We start from the raw sequence: 17538 nt of genomic DNA, 5'->3' as shown, positions 1-17538 counted from the left end.
ATTTCTTCAGCTGGAGATGAGCTCTGATTGGCTAAGAGCAGATCCAGGTGTGACATATGGCATCTGCCTCGAGTTATTTACTGCGTAAAAGACACTCATTTAGTGCTTGCTCACAAACACTACAGACATGCAACGAAAGCCACTTACAAAACTGCCAAAGATTGTAAATGGTACTATGGTAATACCGTGTTTTTTGGTATAACAAGCACTGTCCTTGGGTCGTAAAACTTCTCGTAAAAGAGTAGGGGTGTAACCCCGGTGTCCTGGCCATATTCCACTCATTGGCCTCCTAATGATCCCCATCCACTCTATCACTGTGTCTCCTCTCTCCACCTGTAGCTGGTGTGTTGTGAGTGCACTGGTGTCATTGTGCTGTGGCTGCCATTGCATCATCCAAGTGGATGCTGCACACTGGTGGTGGTTAATGAGAGATACCCTTTCATAGAATGATCCACAGTATTTTTTGAAGTACGAGTATCATAGTTTATTACCTTGGTACCATCGCAGTACTTTTTTGTCAGTGTCTCTCCTTCACAGACATGCGCCTATAAGCACTATACTGTACACACACACGCATTCTCAAGTAATAAAGCTCTGTTAGCGAATGACTGACGTGTCTAAGTCCCAGTCTTGACAGGAAGTGGATGTTCAAGTGTTGGCAGCTCACAGGAAATCGATTTCAAGACATCAAACTGAAGTTGCAGTCCTGTCTTGCAGCCAGAATAATCCATAGAGCAACACAAACACTTATTAAAAGGCTTTTTAAAGTATTTGAAATACATATATCCCTGGAATATTACAAATTTTTTTTTTTTTCACTTATAGCCACAGAGGATTAAAGTAAGACGATGTTTTGTGGGTTTCAAGTATTACCTGCATTTTATTTATACACGTAGATTGAAGAATTATTTATTTTTCTGAAAAAAAAAATAATATTATATACAGTATGTATTATTTATTTATTTATTTTTTGAAGAAGAAATGTTTTTGGGGAAATATTTTATCTTGCATAACATAAAATAACAATATCATATAAATAAAATAGGGATGCACCGATATGAAAATTTTGGCCGATACCGATAACCGATAATTCTTTATATTTGAAATGTAAAGAATTACAAGTATCAACTGCATTTTATTTATACTCGTAGATAGAAGAAATATTGTGTGTGTGTGTGTGTGTATATACTATATATATATATATATATATATATATTCATAGAAAATATTTCTTTTTCGGAAAAAAAATATATATATACAGTATGTATTATTTATTTATTTATTTATTTTTTGAAGAAGAAATATTTTTGGGGAAATATTTTATCTTGTATAACATAAAATAACAATATCATATAAATAAAATAGGGATGCACCGATATGAAAATTTTGGCCGATACCGATAACCGATAATTCTTTATATTTGAAATATAAAGAATTACAAGTATCAACTGCATTTTATTTCTACACGTAGATAGAAGAAATATTGTGTGTGTTTGTATGCTATATATATATATTCATAGAAAATATTTATTTTTTGGAAAAAAAAAATATATACAGTATGTATTATTTATTTATTTATTTATTTTTTGAAGAATAAATATTTTGGGGGAAATATTTTATCTTGCATAACATAAAATAACAATATCATAAAATAGGGATGCATATGAAAATATGAAAATTTTGGCCGATACCGATAATTCCTTATACTTGAAATCCGATAACCGATATATTGGCTGATAAATCTAAATCCAAATTTGTATATATTTTCGAGAGCCTGATTACAAAAACAAAAGTCTCATCATTATAATCCATGTCCCAGACACACAATTATAATGTTCCCATCGACTGTATTTTCACTGTATTTTCCTTTTTTGCAGTGATTCCAATCATATCTCAGGCAATTCAGAATCATCATATTGAACAGTGCACATCTGAAACGTCTCAGCTGAAGGAAATAATACATTATTTATTGACTTTAATATATCGACCAAATTTCCTTATCGGGCCGATAATGATAACATTAGAAATGATTATTTGTCGTCCAATACCGATATGGTGACCGATATATCGTGCATCACTGAAATTAAATATTATAAAAATATACCAAAAAAAAAAAAAATTCTCTCTTTTCCAGTGGAGGAGCCTTTTCTCATTCTTGCTGACCACCATGAAATCCGAAAAATCAGTCTGGATGGGTCAAACTACACTCTCCTTAAACAGGTATGTCTCTCTAAAACAACTTTCTTCTTTTTAAAGTCTTCTCAAGAAAGTAACTTGTTAAAATCACTTCTTATTCTCATTTTTTTGTGCTCACAGATGCCATCCGGTTTAGATTAAACTCATTAGCACGTTCCCACAACTCCATATTCTCATGTAATTTCATAAAAATACACATGCACAGAGCATATGGAGATTAATGTAGACATACCATCCAAAAGCTCAGAGGGAAGCACAGTATCAAGAGCCACCTGTGATGCTTTGTAGAAATTCACAAGCTCAATTTGAGTCTGAAACCGCATTGTAGACACTTGATTGGCGTGGATATAGACGCCTGGGAATATTTGCTCGCGGAAAAGGTCATATTGTGACTGGAATCATAACTATTCCTTCTTAAATGATCATGAAAAATGGTAAGTTATGGCTCCTCTAATCATTCCTAACTGGTAAATATGTCATCACCGTAGTTGCTATTAATGAACTCAATCAGTTATAGTCTTTAAATCTGTATGAAGACCCTTGTCTGTGCAAAAGGAACCATGACGGATTTGGCTCTGAAGGGACCGTCGAGTAAGAAACCCTCTCACAGCCCGTGTGTGAAGAGATTGAGCGGCTTGCCATCGAAAGAGCAGTTAAAAATGCACGCTTGGGTTGATTCATCAGTCAGAGACTCCATCAGTTTGATTTAAAAGGTCTAGTCCAGCAAATTAGATCTGAACACGGCGGGTGGTTTTGAGTCAACGAGAGAATGCGAGAGACCCCTACTGAGAAAGTGATTGGCTCCGGTCTTAGCAGTGCATGATGGGAAGTTTCTGTCAGACGGAGGAAGTCTCACTCTTTATTTTTAACGAATGTAGTGAAAATAAAAAGCCAATAAGACAGGTATCTAGAAAGTGGCTAGATGTGTTATTTGTACTTATTTATTTATTTTTATTAATTTTTATAAAGGTCTTCTGTTTGCTTCAAATAGTTTGATTGGATTTGAAAACTTAAAATGATTTAGAGATGTGGGAAGTCGCGTCTGGCTTGCAAAGTCCGCTTTCTGTCGTCTTTATACTTGCTTTCTCTTCAATTTTATTAAATTAAATGAATAATAAATGACACAATTATATTATAACTACATTTTTGAGTGCTATTACATTTGAAACATTTCAATTCATTAAAAAAAAATTTACGTTTTTTTTTTCAGAAAGTGAACAGCAAAACTGGAAACATTTTTAATTAGCATTTGTTTTGATATTTTAATTTCAGTTGATTTTTTTTTTGTAATTGTATATGCTTTTTGTCATTTTCTTTTTATAATATTCATATTTATTTATTACTTTAGTACTTCGACTTATTTTCCTTCAGTTACTGTTGTCAATTTTCATTTTTTTTAGTTTTTGATCTAATATTTATATTGAACATTTTTTATTAAAGACGGATGGCCTGGATCTTATTATTTCAATATTATTGTTCAGGCGAAGTGCAAAGTGAGAATGTACGGAGGCGTATTGCATTCACTTGAAGAAAAAAAAATCTACTCTGTTTTTAAAAATTTGCTCTGTTTTTCTGAATTAATGAGTTAATTTTTCATGAGAAAAATTTTTTTTTTTCTTGTTTTTCTGAATTAATGAGTTAATTTTTCATGAGAAATTTTTTTTTTGCTCTGTTTTTCTGAATTAACGAGTTAATTTTTCCTGGAATTTATTTTTTTTTGCTCTGTTTTTCTGAATTAACGAGTTAATTCAGAAAAAACAGAGCAAAAACTTTTTTTCTCACGAAAAATTAACTCATTAATTCAGAAAAACAGAGAAAAAAAAATATTTTCTCATGAAAAATTAACTCATTAATTCAGAAAAACAGAGAAAAACTTTTTTTCTCATGAAAAATTATTAACTCATTAATTCAGAAAAACAGAGCAAAAAAAAAAATTCTCATGAAAAATTAACTCGTTAATTCAGAAAAACAGAGCAAAAAAAAAATTTTCTTATGAAAAATTAACTCATTAATTCAGAAAAACAGAGTAGATTTTTTTTCTTCAAGTGAATGCAATACGCCTCCGTAAGAATGTATCCACTTTAAAAAAAATAAAAAAATCTCCTTACTGAGTCTCTCTTTAAAATTCCATCTGTCAATCTCACACTTTGGCTCTCTTTCTCTTTCTCTTTCTCTTTGTCTTTCTCTCTCTGCAGGGACTCAGTAATGTCATCTCTCTAGACTTTGACTACAGGAAAGAGTTGATCTATTGGATTGACACTAGCAGACCCAGCGGACGCCGAATAAACAGAATGCGCCTGAATGGAAGTGACCTCAAGGTACATCCATGAGAATGTGTGTGTGTTTATGCTAAATTTACTCTTGAAATCACCCAGATTGACATATGCAAATACCCTCTGCCCCTGGGTAAATTTGATTCACGTCACCTCTTTACGGGAGCAATTTATATTGTGTAATTGATGGATTCCAATAGGGAAAAAGCAGACACATTTGCATCACTCCAACAAATAAATAAAAGCGTATTTGTTTTTTCCACTGTTTCTAAGAATAACTGGTATTTCTGGTATGGAATGAGCCAGGTTTGATATGATAGACAATGTGTGAGGCTGTATGTCTACTCGCTTCACTTCATCAATGCCCTTGTGTATATTACTCGGGGCAGAAAACGGGCATAGTGTGCCAGCCTTGCCCTACTGGGCCGCCAGAGCTCGTTATGTTTAATATCGAGCCATGATGGCTCATTAAGCTTGATTGAACTTTGGATCTTGAACTGATTTATGATAGTTTGCTATAGTACAGAGAGAGAGAGAGAGAGAGAGAGAGAGAGACCTTCTGCGGAGGCAATGAAGTTAGGTGATAAAAGCAACTCTCAATGTTAGAGTTAAAGGCCAAATAAATTAACAATAGATAATGGGGCTTTTTTTCATAGGACATTGATGAAAAGAATATGATAAATATATACAATGAGTGATTGACACTTGCATTCCTAGGTAAAAAAAATGCTCTTGGTAAATGCTTCGAATGTATGCAAATGAGTTTGGTATATATTTGTTTGTTTTTTACTGGCAGGTGTTGAAACTTTACGATCATTCTACGTTATGTGCCTATCACATCATATGCACTTGAAGCAAACTGCGCAGTGTATCGCGTCAAGATACTCTAGTAGCAATACCGGTTTCAACCACTGGGGGAAATACGGAAATGCGATTTTTTTTTTTAGGACTTCCGTTCCTGACGCGCAGACTCAAACCGACTCAAATAGAGCTTGACGACGTAGATGTGACGTGAGCGACCCGTCTGTCTTTAGTCGCTGTGGCATGAGAAATCTGAATCATTCCCTTCCGAAACTTGCAGAGGCGGAGAGTGTGAGTAGGAGCTATCCATGAGCTAGGAGCAGGAGAAACTTTTGCTAGGTATTCTGATTGATTATTTTGTCATTTTGCCTCCACGTTTCCCCGATTGTCCGCGAGCTTCTCCTCCTGTCCATACGGTAATCTCTCTACTGTGCGACAGAGAGTCGCGTGGTTATGACGCAATCGTTAGCCTACTTTTACAAAAAACTGCTTCTACGGGGCCATAACATAAGCTACAAGGCAATGGAGAATTTTATACATTGTCGTGTTTCTTTAGAAATTAATAATGGAAAAATTGAGTCTTCAAACGCCTCAGATGTAAAGTTATTCGCTGTCAAAGTGACGCCAAAATGAATGGGAGTCAATGGAAATGCTAACGCAAGTGAAGTTCTGCTACAAGAGGCTTCAACTTCCGGTCGATGGATTTCCCCATTGCAAAAAAGTGTGCGCGCAACTTTTAATGGCTTCATCTACAATCGCTTACTTCCTTACTATATAGTAGTCTTAAAACATGTGACACAAGTAGTATGTTTCCAAATTTATTAGGGCCCGAGCACTAACGGTGCGAGGACCCTGTTGAAACTGTTAGGATTATTATTATTTTATTTTTTTTTTGCTCAAAAACTCACCAAATTTGGCACGCATGTCAGAACTGGTGAAAAATTTTGTATTTTGTGGGTTTCGCGGATGGGCATGGCAAAATGGCTCGCTAGCGCCACCTAGAAAATTAGAAAAAATTAGCCCCTCGTTTAAATTGAATCTGAAACTACCGGCGTGTGCCTGATGCGCTATAAAAAATGAACTTGGGCTCATGTACCTCTCTCACTCAGCACAAATGCTTACCATTAATGGCATTACATTATTCTTTGGAACACAAGTTCCAAAATGTTTCAGATGATAAACGTGACTTGTGTTTTTGAAAATACAGTAATTGCTTCTAAATCATCATAGAATCTGGTGCTAAAACATCATAGAGAGCAGGTGCAAATAATTGACTTCACATAATTGAATTCATCAATCTTGTTGCTCTTTTTTGCTCTCCCGGTTCAAAACGATATACACTTCACCCTGTGGCGTTTTCCTAACATTAACCTGAAGATGCTAGTTTTCCCGGTGAGCACAGCATCAAGAATACTTGTGATGTCAAAATTCATCACGGCTAGGCTAGTTTTAATTAGCGCTGATGGTACAACCCAGTCTGAGGCAAAATGTCTTTAATGTTCATCAGCTTGCCGAATGTTACTCTTACTCTTAAAGCGCTAGGCAGGGGGCACCAGCAACCAAGAGCGAAAATGATTAAAAGCACTGGATTGTCTGCCAGCTGGGAAGAGTATTGTTTATGCCAAACAGGCAGTTTCTGTGATCAGTATGAGAAGTGCAATGATGTGAAGTGCATTTTGTGTGTGTGTGTGTTAAACTTCTTCATTTTAGAACTTTTCTTGTCATTTTCTGGGAGTTTGAAGTCCCGTTAATGAGCAGTTTTGTAGCCCGCTGATAATTAGCAATAATATATGAGTCTTGCGCAGCAGTTCTCAAATGGATTGGTTTCAGGATCCTGATTTTAAGGGATAGTTCACCCAAAAATGAAAATTCTGGCAGTATTTACTCATCTTCATGTTGTTCCAACCCTGTAAGACTTTCGTTCATCTTCGGAACACGAATTAAGATATTTTTGATGAAATCTGAGAGCTGGATCACTCCTGCATACTAGTCCATAGGCTTCTTGAGGGATTGAAACTTGCCGGCCCCGAAAAGTTATTAAAGACATCGTTAAAATAGTCCAAGTGACTACAGTGGCTCAATCTTAAGTTTATCAAGCGACGAGAACACTTTTTGTGCGAAAACCCCCCAAAAATAACGACTTTATTTCAACTATTAATTTCCTTCTTCGTGGGCCTCGAGTCAATTCACTAGAACAGTGAATGGCGTAAGCTTCTGTTGTTGTATGTCACACGGCTCACACACATGACCAGCGTCGGCAAATAGTGAGCCTACGTGTGACGTTTAGCTCTACGTTATCACACTACGTTAACTGACTAGAGGCTCACAGAGAAAGCAAAAATAGTTTTTGCGACAAAAAGTATTCTCGTCGTCTGATAGTTAAGACTGAGCCACTGTAGTCACTTGGATTTTAACGATGTCTTTAATAACTTTTCGGGACTGGCAAGTTTCAATCCCTCAAGGAGCCTATGGACTAGTATGGAGGAGTGATCCAGCTCTCAGATTTCGTCAAAAATATCTTAATTTGCATACCGAAGATGAACGAAGGTCTTACGGAGTTGGAACAACATGAGGATGTGTAAATACTGACAGAATTTTCATTTTTGAGTGAACTATCCCTTTAAGTTGCTATGTGAACCACACAACTATAAAGGTTATCAAAGCCTCGCATTTATCATTTTATTTAAAGAAACGAAATCCTTCATTTATAAGCTGCTGAATGCTGTTGTAGTAGTTTAACTTGTTTCAGTGAAAGCGTGCTAATTTGCTGGTAACTATTTTTGTGGACCAGTTGAGAACCACACATGTAGAGGTTATTTTATCGTTGACTTTTATTTTTTTTGTTTGTGACTACATTTTATCCAACATTTATGACTTTATTGATCACTGGCTAACTGCCATTCTTAGCAAGTGAGTGCCAGAATTGGGATTATAACACAAATTTCTGTTTGTTTTCCTTTATTGTGTTAAATAGTAGCTTTTCAGTTGCTACCATGACAACAGCTGGGCTTCAGCATGCAAAATACAGTGCACTACTGCATCTCACACTTGCCATTTCTTCCAGGAAGCATTTGTTCCCTGCGACACTAGCTGTGGATAAATCCATGAGAATAATCAGCCAAAAGAGACCAACTCTGCTTGACTGGTGTTTTCCCAGGTGGTTCACAGGACGTCGGTCCCGAGTGCTCTCGCTGTCGACTGGATAGGCAAGAACTTGTACTGGTGTGACGGCGAGAGAAAGACCCTCGAGGTGGCGAAAGCTAATGGACTCTACCCGACCGTACTGCTGAGGTCAGGATTGAGAAATCCAACCGCTCTGGCTCTCGACTCTCTGACGGGGTGAATGATGCTTAATATTGCTCACGCACTTTAATCCCACAATACATTTAAGAAGCATTAAAGCCTCATTTATTCCCATTGGGCCTTAGATACGTGTTCTGGATCGACTGCTGCGAGCAGTCGCAAATTGGGCGGATCGGGATGGACGGCAACAAGCCACGTATCATAATTGATACAGAAATACGCGCTCCCTCAGCCTTGACCATTGACCACATCAACAAAAGGATCTACTGGGCTGATGAGAACCATATCTTATTTTCGAATATGGATGGTACGAAAAGACACAAAGGTAATTGGCGTCTTGTCTCGAATCAAATCTAGTCTTGCCTCGAATTGTCCTTGATACGATACTCTTAATTCCATTTTCCAGTCCCCATCAAGGACATAGGTGGCGTAACCGGTCTCGCATTGTTTGAGGACTTCATCTACTGGAGCGACCAGAAGTCGAAAACCCTCAGTCGATCTCACAAGATGTCCGGCGGCCAATATACAGAACTCCTCAGCTCCTGGCAGACCATTCGAGACATTAAAGTCTACCATCCGCTCCGACAGCCTGACGGTATTACAGCGAGAAGCTCTTGCAGGGCTAGAGTCGGGAATTTCATGTTGTTTTGGGCTTGTTTTTTTTATTGTTTGTTGTTTGTCCTCAGTGCCAAAGCATCAGTGTCAGGTGACTAATGGAGGGTGCAGTCACCTATGCCTTCTTTCCCCTGGTGGGGGATACAAGTGTGCCTGCCCTACACACTTCTACCTGGCAAACGACAACAAAACCTGTCTGTCTAACTGCACCGCTAGCCAGGTGCGACTTACTAATTACTTCAGGAGCCTGAATTTCGACTACCAATTTTATCCAGTGTGCTACTCGATAAATAGCTGTTCAAAAGATTATTTCTCTGTGTGTGTTTAGTTCCGCTGTGGTACGGATGAGTGTATTCCCTTCTGGTGGAAATGCGACACAGTGGACGACTGCGGAGACGGATCCGACGAGCCGGCGGATTGCCGTAAGTAACCAAACATGGTGGCAAACAGCCAATACCAGTGAAATATACGTCATTATAGCACCTTGTAGTGTCGTTACAACTCACAATCTAGTAAGCTGCCTACCTAGAGAGTCTTTTAAGGGATAGTTGGGGTGGTGATGGCGCACACATACCCTTTATTTCATTCAATACTGTTCTAATCGAAAATGTACTATTTTGCAGTGTTACATGCTAACATCATAATTAGTTCTGATTTGTTTGTCACAACTTATTCCTGTACTTTTCATTGCCGGAGTAATTATTTTTGAATAAAGATCTGTCTGTCATCAAGGTTATATTCAAGTGTATTGCATATCCCATTGAGTGGGTCAATTGTATTTAGCAGGGCTTGTTTGATTGAGAGGTGAATGGATCATGTTGTAAAGAAGTTGGTATCTCAACTAGCAGTTTATTCGATAGAGATGTCAAGGCTGACATCAAACAAAAGACGTTTGTACGTGTCTTTCTGTACAACGTGTCTGGCTTTTTGCCGTCTTTCAACTTTGTTTCGCTCATTTAGCTGAACAGTTGCTCATTTACTTGTTCTTTGTTCTGTTTGTTAGTCTGTTCATTCTGTTTTGCTGTCTTTATATTTGTTCTGCTTTTTTGTTTTTGTTTATTCTGTGTCTGTCTTTCGTTCAACCTTTCTTTTGATTGTTCGTTTATTCATTTGTCGTTTCTTTCGCTCGCAGCCGAGTTTAAATGCCAACCCGGAAGGTTCCAGTGCGGAACGGGTTTGTGCGCCCTTCCTCCCTTCATCTGCGATGGAGAGAATGACTGCGGAGACAACTCAGATGAAGCCAACTGTGGTAATTATAGATTGATGGTTGGAAATTAAAGACCATAATAATGCCGTACGATGTACAAAGATGTCCTTGTTTGCATTTGCTTTCAGACTCGTATATCTGCCTGTCTGGCCAGTTTAAGTGCACACAGAGACAGAAGTGCATCCCTATAAACCTGCGCTGTAATGGACAAGACGACTGTGGAGATGGTGAAGATGAAACTGATTGCCGTAAGGACTCATTCTTTCTCTCTCTCAGGTTTGAAGTGGACGACCGTGAACGTTATCGCTTGTTTCTTAAAAAAAACTAAGATTTTGCTTCAAATCTCTTTCTCTATGTCCTCAGAATGTAGTTATTGGCTTCGCTCAGATTAGAATCACAGCAGGGGCCTAATTTCTCACTCCTCCCCGGAGTCGAGCATCTGGCTGGGTTTTGATAAGACACCCAGCGCTGGTACGCCCCTCATGGGGGACCGGAGAAGAGAAGCTGTCTATCTTTTCTGAAAGATAGCAGTTAAAAACGAGGAAAATCATTACCAGCGTTGCATGGGATGGAGCCTGTAGGGTCCCCTGAACTCTAAGAGGCTTTTGAGGGGGTCTGACAGTGTCTTGGATCCAGGGGAGCTGAGCTCAGCCCAGGGCACTGATTAGCCAAACAGAGGGAGGGTTTAACAGGGATAATCGCATATGGAGCATGGCATTAGAGGCTGGCTTTAGACCTCCCCCCTCCAAGGAGGGAGAGCGCTGTGGGTCAGGATTGCCGCCGTACCGCCAGGCCTAGGCTTAGCTTAGCGCTCTGAAAACAGAAAGAAACTGCGGTTAGTGCCACCTGGGCATAATCTCGTTTGACTTGTTTTATCATGAATTAATCATGCCTTGAAATGTTTCAAATGAATCCAGGTGAACCTTATAAAAACTATCCAGGGAAATGTTTTATATTTCAACGATAATTTAACCTCAAATTCAAAAGAAAGCTAGCAATAACATGCTTTATGTAGAAAATAATGGCCATGTTCATGCAGCGATAGATCATTATATAATTAAAGGGATACTCCATTTTTTTTTTTGGAAATAGGCTCATTTTACCACTCCCCCAGAGTTAAACAGTTGAGTTTTACTGTTTTCGAATCCATTCCGCCGATTTTTTTTTGATATTTAGAAGAATATTAGTAAACAGACAGTTTCTGGTCTCTTGACTTCCATAGTAGGAAAAAAATATGCTATGGAATATGCTATCTGTTTACTGATATTCTTCTAAATATCAAAAAATAGACTGAATACATTAGAAAACGGTAAAACTCAACTGTTTAACTCTGGGGGAGTGGTAAAATGAGCCTATTTCCACAAAAAAAAAAAGAAAAAAAAAAAAGTGGAGTATCCCTTTAAGGCGAGACACTCCAGGTGAATAGGGTCATTTTTTTAACTAGCATATATCACCATGAAACTTTCCCAGTTGATTACCTCCATTAAGATGAGAAAAATAATATATTACAAGTTTTCTGTAATTTTATGTTTAAATATGCAAATGAGGCATTATCTAAATAAATATGCACTAATTTGCAAACATTTAAAAAATAAACGAAATCTGAGTATTGGATAAAGCCAGGTTCAAAATTCTTTTTTCATTGTGTTCACATATTAGATGAGAAAAAAAATTACAGAGGGATTTATGGATATCTACTTTTGTTATCCTGTAAATCAGAATATACTGCCAATAGCCTTAAAAAAATGATTTTCGCCATGTTTTTTTGGAATAAAATGTTATATAAATCAGGCCAGGAATAATATATTTACAAATCCCTTGGTAATTGTCTTCATAATATAACTAGGTACTAGACTGGAAAGTTTGGTGTGTATAGGTGAAAACTGGCGTTAAAGATTTAGCATCAGCCAATGAGATTGCGCATTTAGAGTTAAATCCCCCCTTTTACTTTCACGATTGGTTGCTGATAAAAAGGAAATGATCATATTTGGATCCGACAGCGTTTTGTACAGGAGAAAGAGAGCTTTCTAACGTTATGTGTGATGACATGGGTGCAGATCACGATCGCTGAGCAGCAGGATGATTTATAACGACAACTTTTGAAGAATTTATGAGAAATCTACAGACGCAAACAGACAAAGTGTAGTAAAATAAAGACTTTAATGTGTAGTTCAGACTTTTTTTCACCGCAAATCTGAGAGAAGACATGTTATTGAAGACAAATATCTCAAAATTGACCAGAGGAAAAAAAAAAACTATGCTTTTGCCTGCCCTGCCTTTTTTTTTTTTTTTTACCATATTAACAGTCAGCACCAAAACCCCTCTCTAAGAAATCCTTACTCTCAGCCATTAAAGCAGAACTTGTGTGCAAATTCACCTCTTTATATACAATCAATTGCGAGACGATCACTGTTGGACTTCAAATCGCCTGCTGTGAGTTATGTTATCAATCCATGAGTTTATATCTGAGGTGTTGTGGGGAGATTAAAGGACCGTATTCTGCAGTCTGTTACTGATTCTTTATGTTTCTACTCCCTCCTGGTGTTTCATAATAAAGACTCAGCAACTTTCGGATTTGAGTAAAACACTTGAGATTATTCTGTGGTTTATCTTCTCAAAGTTTTGATCACATGATGTCCTTATTTCTCCAGCCGAGAACACTTGCTCGCCGTCCCAGTTTCAATGCAAGTCCACAATGCACTGCATCTCCAAGCTGTGGGTGTGCGACGAGGACCCCGACTGCGCCGACGGCTCGGACGAGGCCAACTGCGGTGAGTCCGTCGACGTCGTCGCGCATTACCTCACGCCCATCATCACGTCCAGAAATATCCTCGTTAAAATGCAGTGCTAAGTCAAAACTCCTAAAACATCCCATTTGCTTTAATTTTGCACCGACTGCTCACCCAGAGGACTGACTCAGATGAATAAAGATCGCTTTCATAACCGAGTTCTTACTCTAATCTTGAGGTTTTGTGGATAAGCTAGTGCGCCAAGAGACGTTTTGCGGAAAACTGTCCAACCAAGCGCTAACGTGTTCTCAGGGCGAGGGTTGTCAGGTTGGATTGTGTTTGCTTTACGAGCAGCTAACCGATTAGCCTTCTCCATCGGGCCCAGAATGGAACATTTAGTGTACTATAATTATGCAGATTATTTGGTTTTCCTCGGTTTTTAAAGAGCAGTGTTCCTCTGTAATGAGAACTGGATTGAAGTAGAGCAGCTGCTTTGGCTTGTAGACAAAGTGTATTTTTCTGGGGAAAAGGTTCATTGCTTTGATGTTTCTCCTCGAGAAGTTGATGTATGGTGCGAAACTAATGATGTGACACTTTTAATAAGTATAAAAATACCTGCCACACATAAATATTGTGTAATATTTGTTTTAGTTTCTAATGAATAATTTGAAAAAAAGAAAAAAAAGTTGAATTGTATTACAACTATATTAAAAACAGTACAATAAAACTATTATAACTGTCATGTAATGACTTCAATAAAATAATGAAAATATGTTTTTATAGATATGGTAACGTCTCTCAATTCATCTTTGTAATGGCAAGTACAATATGTGGCATCTAGCCCTGACGAATTGTCTTGTAAATCGTTTTTAACTTTATATCAATCCGAACTACTTTTCATAAGTGCTGTCCATTTTCTGTCCAGCACTGAATCTTACCATTTACCTCTCCAAGGGAACACTTTGGCTTTCATTACAGGGAAGGTTTAGTGCAACGCAAGAAGGATGTTAGCTGAAGTTTGTAATTTTGCCATTTGGAACTTTTAAGAAAGTTTTCCACTGCAGAATTCTTCTTTAAAGCATATCGAAGCTTTCTTAGTCACCAAAATAATACTTTTAAATTATATATATTATACATAAAGTTGCCTGGTAGGGTAGGGTGCAATGAGATGAAAATCCACTGCAAAGTTGAATAAAAATATTTAGAAACGGTTAGTTCAAATTGTTTCTGATTGGTCAATAGCTGTGCTTTATTCATGACACGGCTATGACCGTGGATCGTGGACCAGGTCAGGGACTATTTTTTCTAGCGGAAGGAAGGCTTTTAGTGACTTTACTTCATGAAAGTTACAGTAATACATTTATTTATTTATTTTTACTTTAATATTTGGATTGTGTGGTAGGCTAACTGTTTTATAAAAGCAATAAGATACTCGAGGCATGTTCTGTATCTTGAATAAATAACGGCTGAAGGGGTTACTCCGTGTCGCGCCGTGCCTAACGGCGCTCTTCAGTCGTTATATATATATATATATATATGATATATTACAATATTTTAAGTACTTTTTTATTTATTTGTTTTAAATTGATTATTTTAATCATCATTTTATTTTCTATAACTGTATACTTTAATATTACAATATTTGAATTAGTTTTTATTTTTATATTATTTTGATTTAATATAATTGCACACTATTTATTTATAAATTGTGAGGATTATCATGTTCAGTCTCAAAAGGCTTTAATCCTCAATGAGGTTATTTTCTTCCGTAACGATGAGTGTTTCTCCGTGTGCGCTGGAATCACGTACGGAATTCCTATGGAATTAAATCTTGGATGATGTTGTTGTTCTGGAAGATGTATTCCCCTAGGTACTCAACACACTTGTGCACTTTGTATCATTGAGAGGATATTCACATTTACCCAGCCATAATACTGTATTGATCTTTAAACATGAGGATCTTTCTAAGTGCTGAATGTCCATGAAGAGTGGAGCTTCATCTTCTAAATAATCAATAACTTGCTTACATCTCATTGAAAACAAGTCATTTCTTAACAAGATATTAAGATGAAAAGCATTCACGGGTGAATGCATCAGATTCAAAGAAGACATCAATAGGACGTATTGATAGGTTGACTGAGATGAAAAGGGGACCAGGATTTTTAATGGACATAGACATTGGAAATGGTTTTTCAAAACAAGAAGACTGAGTGCAATGGACTCGGTTAGAATGCAGGACTCTTGAGACAGGTTTTTTTTTTTATTATTTTTTTTTTTATTTCGCTTAGTAATTAAATTAATTAATTGAAATATTGAATTTTACTTTTTAATATAAATTAAATAATTATTAAAGTAATCAGACAAATTATTTAAATATAATACTATTGTTAAATATTTATTATGAATACATTGTATTATATTTTTATACTTCAGTAATGTTGAGTATAATTTTTGAATCTTTTGGATTTTTCGTAAATATACATTTTATTTTTATTTTTTTTTTAGGTTTTAGCCTATACTAAAATGATTTAATGGCATTAGCATCAGTCATTCAAAAAAAATTCTATTATCATTATTATTTTTATTATTATTTTAAGCACTATTATTATTACTATTATTATTATTTGCATTAAGAAATGTAGAAATGTTGATTTATTAGTAGTAGTAATAGTAAAAATCTTACGTATATTGTTCTAATTATTACTCAAAAATTTTATTGACATTTTTTTTAAAATTGTTTAGTCTAAAAATATTTATATTTATTTAAATTCTTTTAGCTTATACTAGTTTTAGCCTTGATACTTTTAATAATTTAAAATAATTATTCAAATATTCAAACTAATTATTCAAACTTTTAATTATTATTGAATATTACCTATATAATATTAATAGTAAATTAGTATTATTAGTATTTCTATTATAGAATATATTATGATTAATTATGATTATTATGATTAATTATTCAAATGTTTTTTGTGTAATTTTTTATCTATATTTATTAGTAGTAATACAAAATATAAAATCTATTATCATTCCAATAATATATATATATATATATATATATATATATATATATATATATATATATACATACATACATACATATATATATATATATATATATATATATATATATATATATATACACATATACATTTTTTTGCCAACTTCTCTCTAATTATTGCTATTAGCATTGGTCATTGCAAAATGCATATTACATAATACATGCATAAATACTTTGAAAAATTATTTAGCTTTTCCGTTTGTATCAAGAAGGTTATGACTGTCCTAAATCAAAAACATGTTTTTATTATTGTTGATACTGAGGTGTCTTGCATTATTTATTATATTTCCAGCACATTACTGCATGCTATCATTGGTTGCTCAGGCTTGAATGGCTGAGAGCTGGTTCGATGTGTTTTCATGTGTCACACCTAAAGATCCACATTAATGTTGTTTCAGAAGAATGGATCATTGGATTGAGCTCTCATGAAACATTCAGCATGCTCTGACGTATTGAAGACCGCTCTTAATTTGTTGGATTTGGCTTCTCACATCTCAGCATGATCCTATTTATTCATTCTGAATTATTCACCATGATCAGCCTCACGTTGGCAGCACGTCGGCGCAAGCTAATTAGCCGTAGCACACTGAAAGCATACACACTAACACAAATGCGTTAAAACAATGAATTCATTCGAGTATATTGTAACAGAACAACTGCAATTCCTGAAAGTTGCTCAAACTTGAAACAAACAAGCTTGTAAAATCGTGTAAATATGTGGTTAATCTATCCACAATTTTCTTTAATTCAAATAATATTTTTGGCTCTTGAGTTTAAAAACATATTGGGATAATCATTCTCTATTTAGTTATAATGAGCAAATCTCTCTATTGTTTCCAACCTGAAGGTGATATGAGCCCTAAAGCTATATTGGGGACAAATCTTAATATTCCAGCAGTGTTCTCGTCAAATTAAAATTCTCTTAATGTCATCTTAAGTCGGGGAATTAGCACTCAAACACAGCATTGTGATTGTCAATTAATCATGCATTATGTTCTCATCATCTCTCAAGATAGTTGGATTAGTCGTTGCCGACATTCAGATGAGGGGAAATTGCATTCCTGATTTCCTGTCCTCAAACGAGCTCGGATTAGCATGTTGATTATTTCAGAAAAAGGAAGATGTGATTCACACCATTGTGCTCTTGATTCGGCCTTGTGAGATCCGGGGAGCGGGGGGAACGTGTTACATTTGCGGTAAAAAAAAAATGGAAAAAAACATTATACGTTAGTAAACATTTACTACTAAAATATTAATATACCAATCTATGCGATAAAATGAAAACCATCACCATCACAAAAATCCTCATTTTCTATCAAACAATTTAAATTAAATTACATTTTTACATTT

General features: G+C 35.8%; 1 protein-coding gene across 2 annotated transcripts in view; it reads left to right on the top strand.

Annotated features, from left to right (window-relative positions):
* The window catches only part of lrp1ba (low density lipoprotein receptor-related protein 1Ba), a 260042-nt gene that overhangs the window by 191909 nt on the left and 50595 nt on the right, over positions 1 to 17538 (top strand). For both annotated transcript variants that reach the window (XM_039682989.2, XM_039682988.2), the window contains exons 57-66: positions 2135 to 2220; positions 4392 to 4514; positions 8428 to 8609; positions 8699 to 8898; positions 8980 to 9168; positions 9260 to 9408; positions 9517 to 9610; positions 10321 to 10437; positions 10524 to 10643; positions 13047 to 13166. In XM_039682989.2, coding sequence (XP_039538923.2) covers positions 2135 to 2220; positions 4392 to 4514; positions 8428 to 8609; positions 8699 to 8898; positions 8980 to 9168; positions 9260 to 9408; positions 9517 to 9610; positions 10321 to 10437; positions 10524 to 10643; positions 13047 to 13166 — 1380 coding nt within the window. The remainder of the gene's footprint in view (positions 1 to 2134; positions 2221 to 4391; positions 4515 to 8427; positions 8610 to 8698; positions 8899 to 8979; positions 9169 to 9259; positions 9409 to 9516; positions 9611 to 10320; positions 10438 to 10523; positions 10644 to 13046; positions 13167 to 17538) is intronic.

This window comes from Pimephales promelas, chromosome 2, assembly GCF_988280905.1.
Source record: "Pimephales promelas chromosome 2, fPimPro1.hap1.1, whole genome shotgun sequence".
NCBI lineage: Eukaryota > Metazoa > Chordata > Actinopteri > Cypriniformes > Leuciscidae > Pimephales > Pimephales promelas.
Note: the sequence above shows the minus strand (reverse complement) of the source record. Positions and strands in the feature narration are given on the sequence as shown.